Genomic DNA, 17,970 nt, shown 5'->3' on the forward strand with positions numbered 1-17,970 from the left:
GAGGGTCGGCCATTCTCCTGGCACCGGGAAACCGCGGGACTTTCATCCCAGAGACCCTTCGGATGAAAACCCGTCGTGACGGGCAATCCCCCGCCAGGACGCTATGTGCGGGCGCTGCAGGTGCGTGCTCGGTGTGGGGGGCCACGGGGGAGTCGAGGCGCCGGCAGAGTTGCTCCGAGACCGTGGCACCACAACGGATCGGGAATTGCGTTGAAATCCGGCTCGCGCAAAAGCACAAAAGGGGCGACCCAACGGAGCCCGAAATCATGTCGATTCGCCGAGTCGACAAATGTGCATATTGCCCCCTGGGATGGCAACTGACAGTCGAATACGGAAAATCGTGATATGAACAGATTCTGTTTATGTGCGACACAACTTCACGCCACATGGTCCCACGGGGAAAGAGGGTGACATAAATTAATCTTTGGTTTTTTCGATAAAGTCACATATAAATAAGAAATAACAAAACATAATTATGTTGTTTTGTTATTTCTTATTTATACGTGACTTTACCTAAAAAACAAAGATTAATTCCTGCAGTCACGAAAGCTTCGAACCAAGTTTAGGGTGGCATAAGTAAATACAAAAACGAACCAGTAAACCATTGGTGATTGATCAAAGCTATGAAGGTGATGATCCAGTAAAATGATATTATGATGCTGTGGTAAAAGGTAATAAGTTACTCGAAAGTGCCTGGCCGTGGGAACGTTGGTAATGATCAGGATAATACCCTAACAAAACAGGGAAGTCTGAAATATGTTGGCGTGTAAATCAGCATATCAAATTAAATCCACAGAGGAGGGAAAGAAGGATCCCAAGCATGCGACACTCAGAACCAGAAGTGGCAGAGACTCGGCCGAGAGAGTGGAGAGAGAGAGAGGAAGAGACTTTTCAGGACTTTATTTCCACTAAAAAAATAACAAAAAAACATTACAGGAAAAAAACACCTAAATTGAAAATCAATAAAACATCAAACTCTTAACAGCGGTATGTGCATGAAATACAAATGGCACTGGGATAGAAGCTGTGGAAACGAGGCGGTGCACGGACATCTCCGTGTGCAGCAAAGTTGTTCAAGGGTTTTTCAATTTTATAAAGAATCAAATGTTTTGACATCAGAATGCGATGTGCACAATATATATATTTTTCTCCTGTATAAAACGAAATGTCAAACACCTGAATTCGTTTTTTCTTCAAGGATTCTGTTGTCGTAGCTACGTATGCAGTCTGCAAGTTTTTTTTTATGTGGGCACTTGCAAATATTGTCTGGGTACATGAAAATATTTCTTTGAAAATGTGTCCTAGACACTATATTTGTAAGTTAATAAAAGTAGAATTGAAACATTAGCACAATGTAGATTTGTATATTGTAGGGTAGAAATATATTTATCATAGCGATGATCAAATATTGGTTAATACAATTTATATTTTTACCTAGAATACTTTAGCCATGCAATAGACTAAATATAATGCTCGTGTTTTTAAAGAAAATAATATATTTACCAGGATTAAAGTTGAGCGAAATATGTTATAAAATCTGAGGCTTGGAGAATTGCATGCTGGGAATGAAATTGAGACAGAAAGGGGTTAATGCATGCCTTGCAGAGCAGGCGCACGTTACAGAGATTATTGACAAAACAGAATGCGATGTGAACAAAATATATTTTTCTCCGCTACATTTTCAAAACGAAATGGCGTTGACATGTCAAACGCATGAATTAGTTTTTTCTTCAAGGATCCTGGAAGAGGCGGCTGGGAGGCGGTGTCGCGGCAGGGGCTGGGCACATTCTCAGAGGATTCGCCTTGGTGAGGATGTTGTAGGCGTGCTGACACGCCACCTCCCGTGCTCCCTCCTCGCTGGAGCTCAGAAATGCGGGGAAGATGCCGGTGCCTTTTCCCATCCCGGGAATCGACACCTTATAGAGGAGGCCCACGGGTATCCCGGGCTCCGAGTGAGCGTGCAGCTCGAAGATTGGGTAGCTGACGCCTGCGGTCCGGCACAGCATCCGCAGCCGCACCTCCCACGACAGCATGGCCGTCTCCGGCAGCGCCTCGAGAGCAATGGGCATAGGCCGCAGGTGGAGAGGTACCCACCACAGCCACGTACGTGCCCCCCTCAAACAGGCTGTGTGCGGCTTTGCCGGTGGCCGTGCACTCCGGCTCCGGCAGGTCTGGCACCGCCGCCTCCTCCTCCGCGTCTTCCGTTGCCGCGGCCGCAGCCACCGTTTCCCACTCCGGGATGGCCCAGTCCACCTTGATGGTCCGGCCCCATGGCCGGAAGTTGATTCAAAGGAGCTTCTTCCTGGCCATGGCGGCCGCGCGATGGCTCCCGTACTCGATGAACACGTAGCCTCGGTTGAGGGTTTTGTCCCAGCGACAGACGCTCATCTTGACATCCGCCACGCCCTCTGTGGCACCGCTCATCGCCATCATCACCTCCGCTCGCTTCTTGTCCTCTGGCAGCCCCCCAATGAAGAGGCGGCGATTGTCCACGCTGAAGCAGACTGCAATGCGGCGTCCGGGACGGATCTCGAATTTGTCGAGTTTCTTAACGGCATCCGTGGCTTGGGCGAGCGTCGTGTAGGTAGCGAACGCATAGCCGCGGGTCTCTCCGCTATGCTCCATCATGAGGCGGAGCTGGTAGAGCTTCCCCACCGTCTCCAGCACGGGCACCAGCTCATCCTCGTAGAGGTCGCGCGGGATCCTCACCAGAAACACCTCGCAGCCACGGGCGGGAGGGGGCCCCTGCCAGTCGGGTGGCGGTCCGAACTTCCTCTGTCCGTTCTCCTGGACAATGTTGTACCCCGTGCTCAACATGAGGTCCAGCAAGACCTTCATAGAGGCCATGCCGAGCACCGGTGGTTTGGCTGCTACGGTGGTGCTGGGGCAGCGGCTTGGGGCCCGGTGGAGCCCTTGACACTCCGCGCGGTCGCCTCGTGCCGACAAAGCCACGGGGGGAATCAACTCCTGAAGAGCCAAAACCCCGGCAGGAACTCGCTCGGCCCAAACCTACAGGCCAGCAGTGAAGAGAGGAAGAGAGAGAGTGGAGACGGATGGAGAGAGAGACACGTTTAAGCAGAGCTACCTATATAAACTCGCAAAATCACAATAAACTTAAAGATAAACCCAAGAAACTGTGTCCTGACTTTAGTACCGCCCTGTATAATAATCATTACCCCTCACCCTCTGTACACTCCCCCACCCCGCAGTGCCCCTCCTCACTCATCCACTCACTGATCCACCCACGCACTCACTCACCGAGTCGCTCACACACTCACCCACCCACTCACTTACCCACTCACCCATTCACTCACCCACATGCCCACTCACTCAGCCACTCACTCTCTCTCACCCACCCACTCACTCACCCAATCACTCACCCAGTCGCTCACACACTCACCCACCCACACACTCACCCAGAAACTCACACACTCACCCACCCACTCACCCAACCACTCACCCACACACTCACCCACCCACACACTCACCCAGTCGCTCACTCACTTACACACTCACCCAGTCGCTCACACACTCACCTCAACAACAACAACCGCCATTCACCACTAAGTGGCGGTGACGTCACCACGACGCTTGTGCCAGGCTATGTGCACCCTGAGGCCACGTGAAGTGTCGAACGCCCGCTGACAGGTCACGGGGCAGACCCAGGTGCCATGGGTCGACTGACTGAGATGACTGGCTGATGCACCACCTGTGCCCCCTACTGTGCCAACCTGCTGTGCTTTAGCCACCCGGCGCTCCGCTCGTTGTGGTGAGCGTCATTCCTCCACCCTCCGTTGTTGTTGGAGGGCGACTACCTCCAACTGCCCACTAGCGTCCTTCACGAGCCTCCTCCACAGAGGCCGATCTTGACACCGCTGGTACCAGTCATCGGCAAGTCCACTCAGCTCCACGTCCTCCCGTACCACATCACTCCATCTCTTCTCTAGCCCGGGCCGCGCCCGTTTAGCCCCCTCGATCCGGCCGAACAAAAGCTGTTTCGGCATGCAGTGGCTGGGCATGCGGGCTACATGACCCAGCCATTGCAGCCTTGCCCGCCGGTGGTCCCCCTTCTTAAAAAGGGGGACCACCAGGGCATCCTTCCAATCCTGCGGAACCCGTCCAGTGGTCCAGACTGTTGTTATGATGTCATATAGGGCAGTCAGTGCACAAACGCCACCCTCCCTCAGCATTTCGCTTTGGAGATCATCTCTGCCCGCTGCCTTTCCTGGTCTCAGACTCCGGATCGCCCTCAGTACTTCCTCAACAGATGACACCTCAGCCAGCCACTCACAGGGGGTGACTTCTTCCAATATTTGAGGCACCGCAGCCTCAGCAGGGTCATCCTCACTTTGTGCCACGATGTTTTCCTGGCTGAGGGATTTTCCCTCCCCCAGGACCTCACAGAAATGCTCAGCAAATCTGCAAACCTGTTCATGGGGGTCGGAGATTGGATCACCGTTTTTTCTCCTGATGGTAATAGGTGTGGTGCTGCAGGTTACTTTTTTGATGGAGTTAAATAGAAATTTGTGATCACGGGCCACTGAGGCAGGCTCCATCTCCTCAGCAACCCGCGACCACTACCCATCCTTGCAGCGCCTCACGGCTCTCCGAACCTCCGAGCGAAGGCTGCGGTAGGCCTCCTCATTCTCTGACGTGGGATTCTGTAGCCGATGACAGTGGGCCTGTCGCTTTTTCTCAACCATCCTGAACACCTCCTCTGTCAGCCAGGGTCTCTGGGGAGGTCTGGACCGCGTGCCCAAAGCAGCCATTGCAGCTGCATGAGTCACAGTCCTAAACCTCGCCCATTTACCCTCGACATCAGGAGGAGTCGGGGACGATGCCAATCCCAGCCACAAGCAATGATTAAATTCTCGCTTGCAACTTTCATCAGATAACTGAGATCAGGCCACTTTAGGTTGGAATGGGGTCCTGGGTGTACACCCACCACCGGAGTAGAAGAATGGCAGGCGCATCTTACAGATGACTAGTCGATGGTCAGAGGGCAGATCAGCTCCACGGTAGGTCCTGGTGTCAAGGACATGGGCTCGCATCCGCTGGTCCGTCACTATGTAGTCCAGCAGATGTTCTTGCTTGGACCCGGCATGCATCCATGATGTTGTGTGAATGCGCTGATGCCGGAACAGCGTGTTGGTAATTACAAGCCCATGGGCTGCACAAAAATCTAGCAGCCTCCTACCGTTGTTATTGAGCTGATCTGGTCTATGCCCTCCAATCACTCCAGACCAGGTGCCAGCATCATGACCAACTCGGGCATTGAAGTCACCCAACATGATGACTCTATCCCGAGGGGCCACTTTAGCCAGCACCTGTGACAGGAGGTCATAGAAGGCATCTGACTCATCGGCTTTGCCTGCATCCCTCCACGGATGTTCATCTTCGGTGGGGGCATAAGTAACCACGACCACCATTCCTCGCCTCCGGTTGATGGGAAGGCGAGCCCAAAGTAGCCTGGGGCTTACAGCTTCCCACACCTCACCGCCATGCTCCCACGCCCCCTTCATTCTTTTGTTCAAAAGAGCCACACCCTGTTGTTTGGCAGTCTGCTGCCCCGAGTAGAGGACTGTCCACCCCTCATGGTGGCAGGAGCCAGAACTGGTCCACCGGACCTCCTGAATGTCACATAGATCCAGGCGGTACCGGTCCAGCTCCCGACAGAGGAGTGGCAGCCTCTCCTCCGCAGTGAGCGTTCGAACATTCCACGTGGCCACCCGTAGTGGTTTTTCGTTGTTTATGGAGGAGCCCCGAGGGTAGGTATTCAATCTCCTGGCTCCGCCAATTGGGGTTTGGCCAGGAGACGTCATAGACGCCTGGCCCCCGGGGCCTCCGGCACAAGCTTATTAGTTACATATTTCAGTTTAACTCGTGGTTTAGTGGTAATTAATTGAAGGTGGAGGGGTTACCAGCCCCTCGCACCCGTCCAGAGCCCCCGTTTAGCCCCTGTGGTGGACACAGATGCCATGAGGGGAGGAGCCAATCGAAATTGGACCTCCCCCCACAGCACTGTCCACGACAGAGTTACCCGTCCGGCACTCACACTCACTACCCACTCACCCAGTCGCTCACTCACTCACACGCTCACCTACCCACTCACAGACACACACTCACTTACCCAGTCGCTCACACACTCACCTCACACACTTACTCACACACCCACCCACTCACCCAGTCGCTCACTCACACACACTCACTCACCCAATCGCTCACATACTCACCCAGTTGCTCACACACTCGCTCACACACTCACCCACACACTCACTACCCACTCACCCAGTCGCTCACTCACTCACACGCTCACCCACCCACTCACACACACACATTCACTTACCCAGTTGCTCACACACTCACCCACCCACACTCTCACCCACTCACCCACCCACTCGCTCACTTACTCGCCCACTCACTCAGCCACTCACCCACCCACACACTCACCCAGAAACTCACACACTAACCCACCCACCCACTCACCCAACCACTCATACACTCACTCACCCAATCCCTCGCCCAGTCTCTCACATACTCACCTACACACTCACCCACCCACACACTCACCCACCCATATACTCACCCAGTCGCTCACTCACTCACACACTCACCCAGTCGCTCACACACTCACCTCACACACTCACACACCCACCCACTCACCCAGTAGCTCACTCACACACACACTCACTCACCCAGTCGCCCACATACTCACCCAGTTGCTCACACACTCACCCACACACTCACTACCCACTCACCCAGTCGCTCACTCACTCACATGCTCACCCACCCACTCACCCACCCACACACTCACCCAGAAACACACTCACCCACTCACCCAACCACTCATACACTCACTCACCCAATCACTCGCCCAGTTGCTCACATACTCACCTACACACTCACCCACCCACACACTCACCCACTCACCCAGTCGTGTTCCGTGTGTGTGTTCCGTGTGTGTGTTCCGTGTGTGTGTTCCGTGTGTGTGTGTGTTCCGTGTGTGTGTTCCGTGTGTGTGTTCCGTGTGTGTGTGTTACGTACGTGTGTGTGTTCCGTGTGTGTGTGTTATGTGTGTGTGTGTTCGGTGTGTGTGTTCCGTGTGTGTGTTCCGTGTGTGTGTGTTCGGTGTGTGTGTTCCGTGTGTGTGTGTTACGTGTGTGTGTGTTCCGTGTGTGTGTGTTCCGTGTGTGTGTTCCGTGTGTGTGTTCCGTGTGTGTGTGTTCCGTGTGTGTGTGTGTTCCGTGTGTGTGTTTCGTGTGTGTGTTACGTGTGTGTGTTCGGTGTGTGTGTTCCGTGTGTGTGTGTTACGTGTGTGTGTTCGGTGTGTGTGTGTTACGTGTGTGTGTCCCCTGTGTGTGTTCCGTGTGTGTGTTCCGTGTGTGTGTTACGTGTGTGTGTGTTCGGTGTGTGTGTTCCGTGTGTGTGTTCCGTGTGTGTGTGTTCCATGTGTGTGTGTTACGTGTGTGTGTCCCGTGTGTGTGTTCCGTGTGTGTGTTCTGTGTGTGTGTCCCGTGTGTGTGTTCCGTGTGTGTGTTCCGTGTGTGTGTGTTACGTGTGTGTCCCGTGTGTGTGTCCCGTGTGTGTGTTCCGTGTGTGTGTTCCGTGTGTGTCCCGTGTGTGTGTTCCGTGTGTGTGTGTTTTATGTGTGTGTGTTTGTTCCCCAGTGTGTGTGTGTGTGTATTCCGTGTGTGTGTCCTCACTCGCGTGTGTGTTGAGACACGTGTCACACACGAGATGTTAACTACGTCGCCTGGTCTACAGGAGGTAGTGGGTTCGATCCCGACCCTGACGCCTGCTGCTGCTGCTGTATATTTAGAGTTTGCGTCTCTCCCCATGGTCGCGTGGATTTCTCTCCGGGCCCTCCGGTTTTTTCGCCCCACATTTAAAGTCAACATCACCACGGCGCATTCACGGTGTTTGGCTGCCGACGTTGTCCACGCCGCTTGCTTGGAGGGGCGATCATTTGTGGACAGGTCGCTCCTAAAAGAAGAGAAGCTAACAGCTCAGTGGACCCCTTGCTTGTAGGTAAGTTTCAAGGGCTTGCGCCGAAGGTTTTTTAAGGTTAAATTGTCGATTTAAAGCTTTCGTGACTGCAAGGATTCATCTTCTTTGGTTCTTTTGGTAAAGTCACCACGTAGAATGAGAATAAAATAATAAATTGATCAAATAAAATAACGCAATAAAATTATCACAACGTTTCGGCCAGACAGTCTCGTCCCTTCACCTGATGAAGGCCGCTGATGAAGGCCGCTTGTGTTGTGGCCGAAACGTCGTGAGAATATTATTGTGTTATTTTATTTTATCAATTTATTATTTTATTCTCATTCTACGTGACTTTACCGAAAGAACCAAAGAAGATGAATCATTGCAGTCACGAAAGCTTTAAATCGAAATTTAACCGCCTCTACGGGGAGGGATTCCACACATCCTTAAGATCATTCAACAGACTTCGGGATAAGAAGGCTCAACTAATCGAGTCTCTCACCTTTCTGAAGAGATGCCGCGACTCTAAGGTAATACCAACCGCATTTACACTAACCTCTGCTGTTGCAACTTCTCTCAATGCAAAACGAATTCTAGCTAGAACTAGCTTCGCTCTTATCTCGGAAAAAATCAGACTTACACGCACCGAACTCGATCAGTTAGACAAGACACTCTACAAATCACACTTAAAATTGACAGCAACAATGTCTACATCGGATTGGGAACATGTAGACAATATGACTACCTCTTCGGCTGCCACTATGTCGAACAAATGTAGGGACAATTTGATTTCCAAATTCAATCACCTCTCCAGCAAAAAATCGGATCCACACACCGAAAAGATAGACGTCAACAAAGTCGTAATTAATCGCAGTAACAGTTCCATTTCTGATGGTCTGAAATCCGTTTTAGCTAAAGGTCTAAACTTTGCTGTCACACCGAGACACTTACCGGTTAATGATATCATTGCCCATGTCGACGTTGCACTCAAGGGCTTGAGTCACATCTCTGCAGACGTAGCAAGATCTGAAATCGCTGCAACCCTCAAAAACGCTAAGTTGCCACCTAGCAACATCAGCAAAGACGAACGTTTTGAATGATCTCAATTAAAAAATAGGGATGATATTGTCGTTCTCTCAGCCGACAAAGGCAATGCCACTGTCATCATGGACAAAACAGAATATAACAACAAAATTCAAGAACTACTCAACGATGGCAGCTATACAAAAATAAAAAGAGATCCCACCAACAGCCTGGTCACCAAAACGAACAAAATTATCTGTGATTCAACAGCATTAATTGATGAGAACAAACAGTTCTTGTTGAAACCCTCTGCTGCCAGACCACCAAGATTATATGGCCTTCCAAAGATACACAAAGAAGATACACCCCTTCGTCCCATCGTCTCTACTATCAGCTCCCCCACCTACAAACTGGCACGTTTTCTGGCTGATATACTGCGACCTTTCACTGGAAAAACCACCTCTGCGGTACTAAATTCTACTCACCTGGTATCGACAATCAAAGACATTTCCCTGTCCCCAAACGACCTGCTTGTCAGTTTTGATGTGGTGTCCTTGTTCACCAAAGTCCCGGTACCTGACACCATCGCTATCATTGAAGACCTGGTTCATCAAGGACTGCATACTGATGTACCCCCCCTGGTGAGACATTGCTTAACCAACACATACTTCACCTGGAATGGAACTTTCTACAAACAAACTGAGGGCACCCCAATGGGCTCCCCCCTATCTCCGGTTGTAGCCAACGTATTCATGGAAAAATTTGAAAGTGACGCCATCCAGACTGCCACTCTACGCCCGACCTTAGCGAAGAGGTACGTTGATGACACCTTTGTCATCTGGCCACATGGCCAGCCTGCTCTAGACCAATTCCGTGACCACATCAATTCCATACACCCAGCCATCAGATTTACCATGGAGGTCGAAAAAGATGGCAAACTACCCTTTCTGGATGTCTTAATTAAAAGGAGACATGATGGTTCAATGAGCCACTCTGTCTACAGGAAAGCTACCCATACAGATGCTTACTTGAAACCGGATTCCCACCACCATCCATCCCAGAAGAACTGCCTCATCAAGACTCTATACCATAGCGCCCAATGCATTTCCGACCAGGAACACATTACCAGTGAACTCAAGCACGTACACCAGGCTCTCAGGGCTAATGGCTACTCCGACTACACAATCCGCAAAGCCATCACTCCAGTCATGAAGAAGGATCCTCTTGTGGAGCCACTCAAAACCATCACCTTACCCTACATTGCAGGGGTCACTAAAAAGATCTCCAAAATCCTGAATAAACACAAGATCCAGGTCCGATTCAACACAGTACACAAAATCCGTGATTTAGTTCCATCTGTAAAAGATGCTCTTCCAGACATACAGTACCCGGGCGTTTACAAACTAAAGTGCCTCTGTGGTAGTAGCTACATTGGAGAAACCAAAAGACATATCTCGGATCGCATCCGCGAACATAAAGCAGACTTGAAACACGGTAAGACGAACTCCTCTGCCGTGGCAGATCACTGTTACAATTCAGTGGGCTCACATGACATTGACTTCTCCAAGACGGAGGTTCTTTGCAAACCAACTGGCTACCATGAGAGATTCGTTCATGAGGCCATTCACATATACAAGCACAGAGACAATTTCAACCGAGAAGATGGATTCAGGCTCAGTAACCACTGGAAAGATGTGTTAAATCATTTCTGTTCTTAATTAATTGTAATTTTACGATGACCTTCAGACCGCAGCTCTTTCGCCAGCATTGCCTCTTAATACCTCTCACACCACGGTTAATGGTATGGTTTACAACATGGAGTATACTAGGGCTTCGCAGCTGTCTCTCTCCCCCTCCTCTGTTCCGACCATGGACGAACTCGTCCGTCTGAACGGGGCCCGTAGCTATCCGTGGTACGGAAATTTGAGGGTAAGAATCCACCCATTTTTTCGCCATATAGCATTGTGATATATAACGACTTATGGTTGGTAGCTTAGCTGATTGGAGAATATAGAGTTTATTGATAACATGAAGGTAATTTATATTTTAGTTTTTATTGGTTCACTATATAGTACTGTGAATAGCTCAGATGTGTAGTCATTTCTGTGACCAGTCACTAGCAAATCACCCAGTTATTTCAATGCTAAATTCGCCTAGTTATTTCAATGCTAAATTCTCCTGTTTTGATTTGTACTAAGTGCCTCGGTGAATGTGTATGCTCTGACTTCAACGTAACTATTTCTGTAGCAGTTACAAGCGAATGCCTTAATTTAGCTATTTCAATGCTAAATTCTATGCTAATTCCTTTTAACAATGGGTGCCTCTGCGGATGTGTATGCTTTAACTTTTAACATAGCTATTTCTGTGACCAGTCACAAGCTAATCATTCAGCCTTTTCAATGCTAAATTTTATGCTAATTCCTTCGTCAAGGCTCTTTGTTCCTCTCACACAGCTTAAAAGCCGTGATCTGAACGTGGCTCTCTCACTCCAGCGCTGTCCTACCAGACAGTCTCGCTCCCTTCACCTGATGAAGGCCGCTTGTGTTGTGGCCGAAACGTCGTGAGAATATTATTGTGTTATTTTATTTTATCAATTTATTATTTTATTCTCATTCTACGTGACTTTACCGAAAGAACCAAAGAAGACTATCATTTCTGGCCAGGTCGCTTGTGAAAAGGGCCTGTACACTACTACAGCTTTTCCTGGTAAAATAAAAAGTATATATAGTTTCGTTTAATTGTTTACTTTAACCGCAAATACATCTCTAATAAAGAAGGGATATTGCTCTCTGCCATGAATAAAGCCTCAATGCCCAAATATTGTCTTAAATAATTCCGGAGAGATCTCTCTGCTGTACGAAGAATTGCCATTTCCCCAAAACGTGAATTAATATTCACAATCTTTGCCTCGTTGGGGAAGTGATAGAGGCCCCTCCCCCTCCTCCTCCCTCTGTCCAATCGCGGCGTTGCCTCGCTGGTTGGCCCCTCCCCCCGCCCCAATGCGACCCGAGCTAACCGCTCGGGTCGCAGTCGCCTCGCTGACGATCTGAGTGCGAAGTTCAACACAGAGAGAGACACAGAGAGAGACAGAGAGACACAGAGAGACACACAGACAGACACAGAGAGACACAGAGAGAGACACACAGAGAGAGACACACAGAGAGAGACAGAGACACACAGAGAGAGACACACAGAGAGAGACACAGAGAGAGACACAGAGAGACACACACAGAGAGACACAGAGAGAGACACACGGAGAGAGAGACACAGAGACACACAGAGAGACACAGAGAGAGACACACAGAGAGAGACACAGAGAGAGAGACACAGAGAGACAGAGAGAGACACAGAGAGAGACACAGAGAGACACACAGAGAGAGAGACAGAGACACACAGACACAGAGAGAGACACACAGAGAGAGACAGAGAGAGACACACAGAGAGAGAGACACAGAGATAGACACAAAGAGAGAGACACAGAGAGACAGAGAGAAACAGCGAGAGACAGAGACAGAGATAGATAGAGAGACACAGAGAGACAGATAGAGAGAAACAGAGAGAGACAGAGACACAGGGAGACAGACAGAGAGAGAAACACAGAGATAGACAGAGAGACACACAGAGAGACAGACAGAGAGAGAGACAGAGACGGAGAGAGAGATAGACAGAGAGAGAGACACAGAGAGAGAGACACAGAGAAAAACACAAAAGACACAGACAGAGACACAGAGAGAGAGACAGAGACACCGAGGCACACAGGGATAGACAGAGAGACAGACAGACAGGGATAGACACAGAGACAGAGAGAGACACAGAGAGAGGGATAGACAGAGAGAGAGAGAGAGACACAGAGAGACACACAGGGATAGACAGAGAGAGAAACAGAGAGAGAGACGGGGATAGACAGAGAGAGAGAGACAGGGATAGACACAGAGAGAGAGACAGACAGAGAGAGGGATAGACAGAGAGAGACACACAGAGAGACACACAGGGATAGACAGAGAGAGAGACACACAGAGAGAGAGAGACGGGGATAGACAGAGAGAGAGACAGGGATAGAAACAGAGACAGAGAGAGGGATAGACAGAGAGAGACACAGAGAGACACACAGGGATAGACAGAGAGAGAGAGACACACACAGAGAGAGAAACTGACTGACTGCTGCTGCCCGCTTGATCGTTGCCCCTGCCGCGTGTTGTAGACGGGGTGGCTGTTTGCGTGAAGAAGTTGCCGCGTGCAAAGCGTCGCTAAGACTGCCGCCACGTTTGGTGAGTCCCTGTGCCGAGTCGGGCGACTGCCGCCGTTCGTCGGCGTTCGTCATCATCGTCGTCATCAGTAGACACGTGGCATCGTCATCATCGTCGTCATCAGGTAGACACGTGGCATCGTCATCGTCGTCATCAGTAGACACGTGGCATCGTCGTCATCGTCGTCATCAGTAGACATGTGGCATCGTCATCATCGTCATCAGTTGACACATGGCATCGTCATCATCGTCATCGTCAGTAGACACGTGGCATTGTCATCATCGTCATCAGTTGACACATGGCATCGTCATCATCGTCATCATCAGTAGACACGTGGCATCGTCATCATCGTCATCAGTAGACACGTGGCATCGTCATCATCGTCATCGTCAGTAGACACGTGGCATTGTCATCATCGTCATCAGTTGACACATGGCATCGTCATCATCGTCATCATCAGTAGACACGTGGCATCGTCATCATCGTCATCAGTAGACACGTGGCATCGTCGTCATCGTCATCATCAGTAGACACGTGGCATCGTCATCATCGTCGTCATCAGTAGACACGTGGCATCGTCATCATCGTCGTCATCAGTAGACACGTGGCATCGTCATCATCATCATCAGTAGACACGTGGCATCGTCATCATCATCGTCAGTAGACACGTGGCATCGTCATCATCAGTAGACACGTGGCATCGTCATCATCGTCGTCATCAGTAGACACGTGGCATCGTCGTCATCGTCATCATCAGTAGACACGTGGCATCGTCATCATCGTCGTCATCAGTAGACACGTGGCATCATCATCGTCGTCATCAGTAGACACGTGGCATCGTCATCATCGTCATCATTGTCGTCATCAGTAGACACGTGGCATCGTCATTATCAGTAGACACGTGGCATCGTCATCATCGTCGTCACCAGTAGACACGTGGCATCGTCATCATCGTCATCGTCATCAGTAGACACGTGGCATCGTCGTCATCGTCATCAATAGACACGTGGCATCGTCATCATCGTCATCGTCAATATACAGTTTATATACACACGTGATATACAGTTTATATACACACATAATATACAGTTCATACACACACATAATATACTGTTTATATACACACATAATATACAGTTTATATATACACATAATATACAGTTTATATACACACATAATATACAGTTTATATATACACATAATATACAGTTTATATATACACATAATATACAGTTTATATACACGTAATATACAGTTTATATACACACGTAATATACAGTTTATATACACACGTAATATACAGTTTATATATACACATAATATACAGTTTATATACACACATAATATACAGTTTATATACACACATAATATACAGTTTATATATACACATAATATACAGTTTATATACACACGTAATATGCAGTTTATATACACACTTAATATACAGTTTATATATACACATAATATACAGTTTATACATACACATAATATAGAGTTTATATACACACGTAATATGCAGTTTATATACACACATAATATACAGTTTATATACACACATAATATACAGTTTATATACACACATAATATACAGTTTATATACACACGTAATATACAGTTTATATACACACATAATATACAGTTTATATACACATAATATACAGTTTATACACACACGTAATATACAGTTTATACACACATAATATACAGTTTATATACACATAATATACAGTTTATATACACATAATATACAGTTTATATACACACGTAATATACAGTTTATATACACACGTAATATACAGTTTATATAACACATAATATACAGTTTATATATACACATAATATACAGTTTATATACACACGTAATATACAGTTTATATACACACATAATATACAGTTTATATACACACGTAATATACAGTTTATATACACACATAATATACAGTTTATATATACACATAATATACAGTTTATACACACGTAATATACAGTTTATATACACACGTAATATACAGTTTATATACACATAATATACAGTTTATACATACACATAATATACAGTTTATATACACACATAATATACAGTTTATATACACACATAATATACAGTTTATATACACACGTAATATACAGTTTATATACACACATAATATACAGTTTATATACACACATAATATACAGTTTATATATACACATAATATACAGTTTATATACACACGTAATATACAGTTTATATACACACTTAATATACAGTTTATATACACACATAATATACAGTTTATATACACACATAATATAGTTTATATATACACGTAATATACAGTTTATATAACACGTAATATACAGTTTATATATACACATAATATACAGTTTATATACACACGTAATATACAGTTTATATACACACATAATATACAGTTTATATACACACGTAATATACAGTTTATATACACACATAATATACAGTTTATATATACACATAATATACAGTTTATACACACGTAATATACAGTTTATATACACACGTAATATACAGTTTATATACACATAATATACAGTTTATACATACACATAATATACAGTTTATATACACACATAATATACAGTTTATATACACACATAATATACAGTTTATATACACACGTAATATACAGTTTATATACACACATAATATACAGTTTATATACACACATAATATACAGTTTATATATACACATAATATACAGTTTATATACACACGTAATATACAGTTTATATACACACATAATATACAGTTTATATACACACATAATATACAGTTTATATACACACATAATATAGTTTATATATACACATAATATACAGTTTATATATACACATAATATACAGTTTATATACACACGTAATATACAGTTTATATACACACGTAATATACAGTTTATATACACACGTAATATACAGTTTATATACACACATAATATACAGTTTATATACACACATAATATACAGTTTATATATACACATAATATACAGTTTATATACACATAATATACAGTTTATATACACACATAATATACAGTTTATATACACACGTAATATACAGTTTATATACACACGTAATATACAGTTTATATACACACATAATATACAGTTTATATACACACATAATATACAGTTTATACATACACATAATATACAGTTTATATACACACATAATATACAGTTTATATACACACGTAATATACAGTTTATATATACACATAATATACAGTTTATACACACGTAATATACAGTTTATATACACACATAATATATAGTTTATATATACACATAACATGCAGTTTATACATACACATAATATACAGTTTATATACACATAATATACAGTTTATATACACATAATATACAGTTTATATACACATAATATACAGTTTATATACACACGTAATATACAGTTTATATATACACATAATATACAGTTTATACACACGTAATATACAGTTTATATACACACATAATATATAGTTTATATATACACATAACATACAGTTTATACATACACATAATATACAGTTTATATACACATAATATACAGTTTATATACACATAATATACAGTTTATATACACATAATATACAGTTTATATATACACATAATATACAGTTCATATATACACATAATATACAGTTTATACATACACATAATATACCGTTTATATACACACATAATATACAGTTTATATACACACGTAATATACAGTTCATATACACATAATATAGAGTTCATACACACACATAATATACAGTTTATATACACACATAATATACAGTTTATATATACACATAATATACAGTTTATACATACACATAATATACAGTTTATATACACACATAATATACAGTTTATATACACACGTAATATACAGTTTATATACACACGTAATATACAGTTCATATACACATAATATACAGTTTATATACACACATAATATACAGTTTATATACACTTAATATACAGGTTATACACACACATAATATACAGTTTATATACACACATAATATACAGTTTATTTACACTTAATATACAGTTTATATACACACTTAATATACAGTTTATACATACACATAATATACAGTTTATACACATAATATACAGTTTATATACACACACATAATATACAGTTTATACACACGTAATGTACAGTTTATATATACACACATAATATACAGTTTATGATGTATAAAAGGGAAATTTGTGAATGTGTGTCTGTTCGAAATGTTTAGCTTACTTTCCAACATGCAACAAACTTGAAATTTGGCACCTGGGTAGCTTCCAGACTGTACACAATGCAACAAGTATAAAAATAGACTTTTGTATATATTAATATTAGTCACGGCAAGTGAGCGGTGACGTCACATCTGTGATGTCACCTGATGACGTCACGCATCCCCCCACCCTCCGCGTAGGCCGTGTGATCCAAGCCAACCATCATCATCACACATCACATCACAAGCATTTGAATTTGACCAGGTAAGGTCCCACACTGAGTGAGACCCATAGAGACCCATACTCACAGAGAACCACACCCACAGAGACCCATACTCACAGAGACCCACAGAGACCCATACTCACAGAGACCCATACTCACAGAGACCCATACTCACAGAGAACCACACTCACAGAGACCCATACTCATAGATACCCACAGAGACCCATACTCACAGGGACCCATACTCAC

The 17,970-nt window shown here is 45.0% G+C and overlaps 1 protein-coding gene across 1 annotated transcript; it reads right to left on the minus strand.

Annotated features, from left to right (window-relative positions):
• Window positions 1-885: 885 nt before the first annotated feature.
• Window positions 886-17,617, minus strand: LOC142921687 (putative RNA-binding protein 46). The gene is made up of 2 exons (XM_076062992.1): window positions 17,521-17,617; window positions 886-3,009 (listed from the first exon to the last, which is right to left on the minus strand). The coding sequence occupies exon 2, from the start codon at window positions 2,845-2,847 to the stop codon at window positions 2,287-2,289; it is 561 nt and encodes a 186-aa protein (XP_075919107.1). The 5' UTR covers window positions 2,848-3,009; window positions 17,521-17,617; the 3' UTR covers window positions 886-2,286.
• Window positions 17,618-17,970: the final 353 nt, after the last annotated feature.

This window comes from Petromyzon marinus, unplaced genomic scaffold (genome assembly GCF_048934315.1).
Source record: "Petromyzon marinus isolate PM22_M1 ecotype Great Lakes invasive population unplaced genomic scaffold, UKy_Petmar_22M1.pri1.0 PM_G_Scaffold_84, whole genome shotgun sequence".
Classification (NCBI taxonomy): domain Eukaryota; kingdom Metazoa; phylum Chordata; class Hyperoartia; order Petromyzontiformes; family Petromyzontidae; genus Petromyzon; species Petromyzon marinus.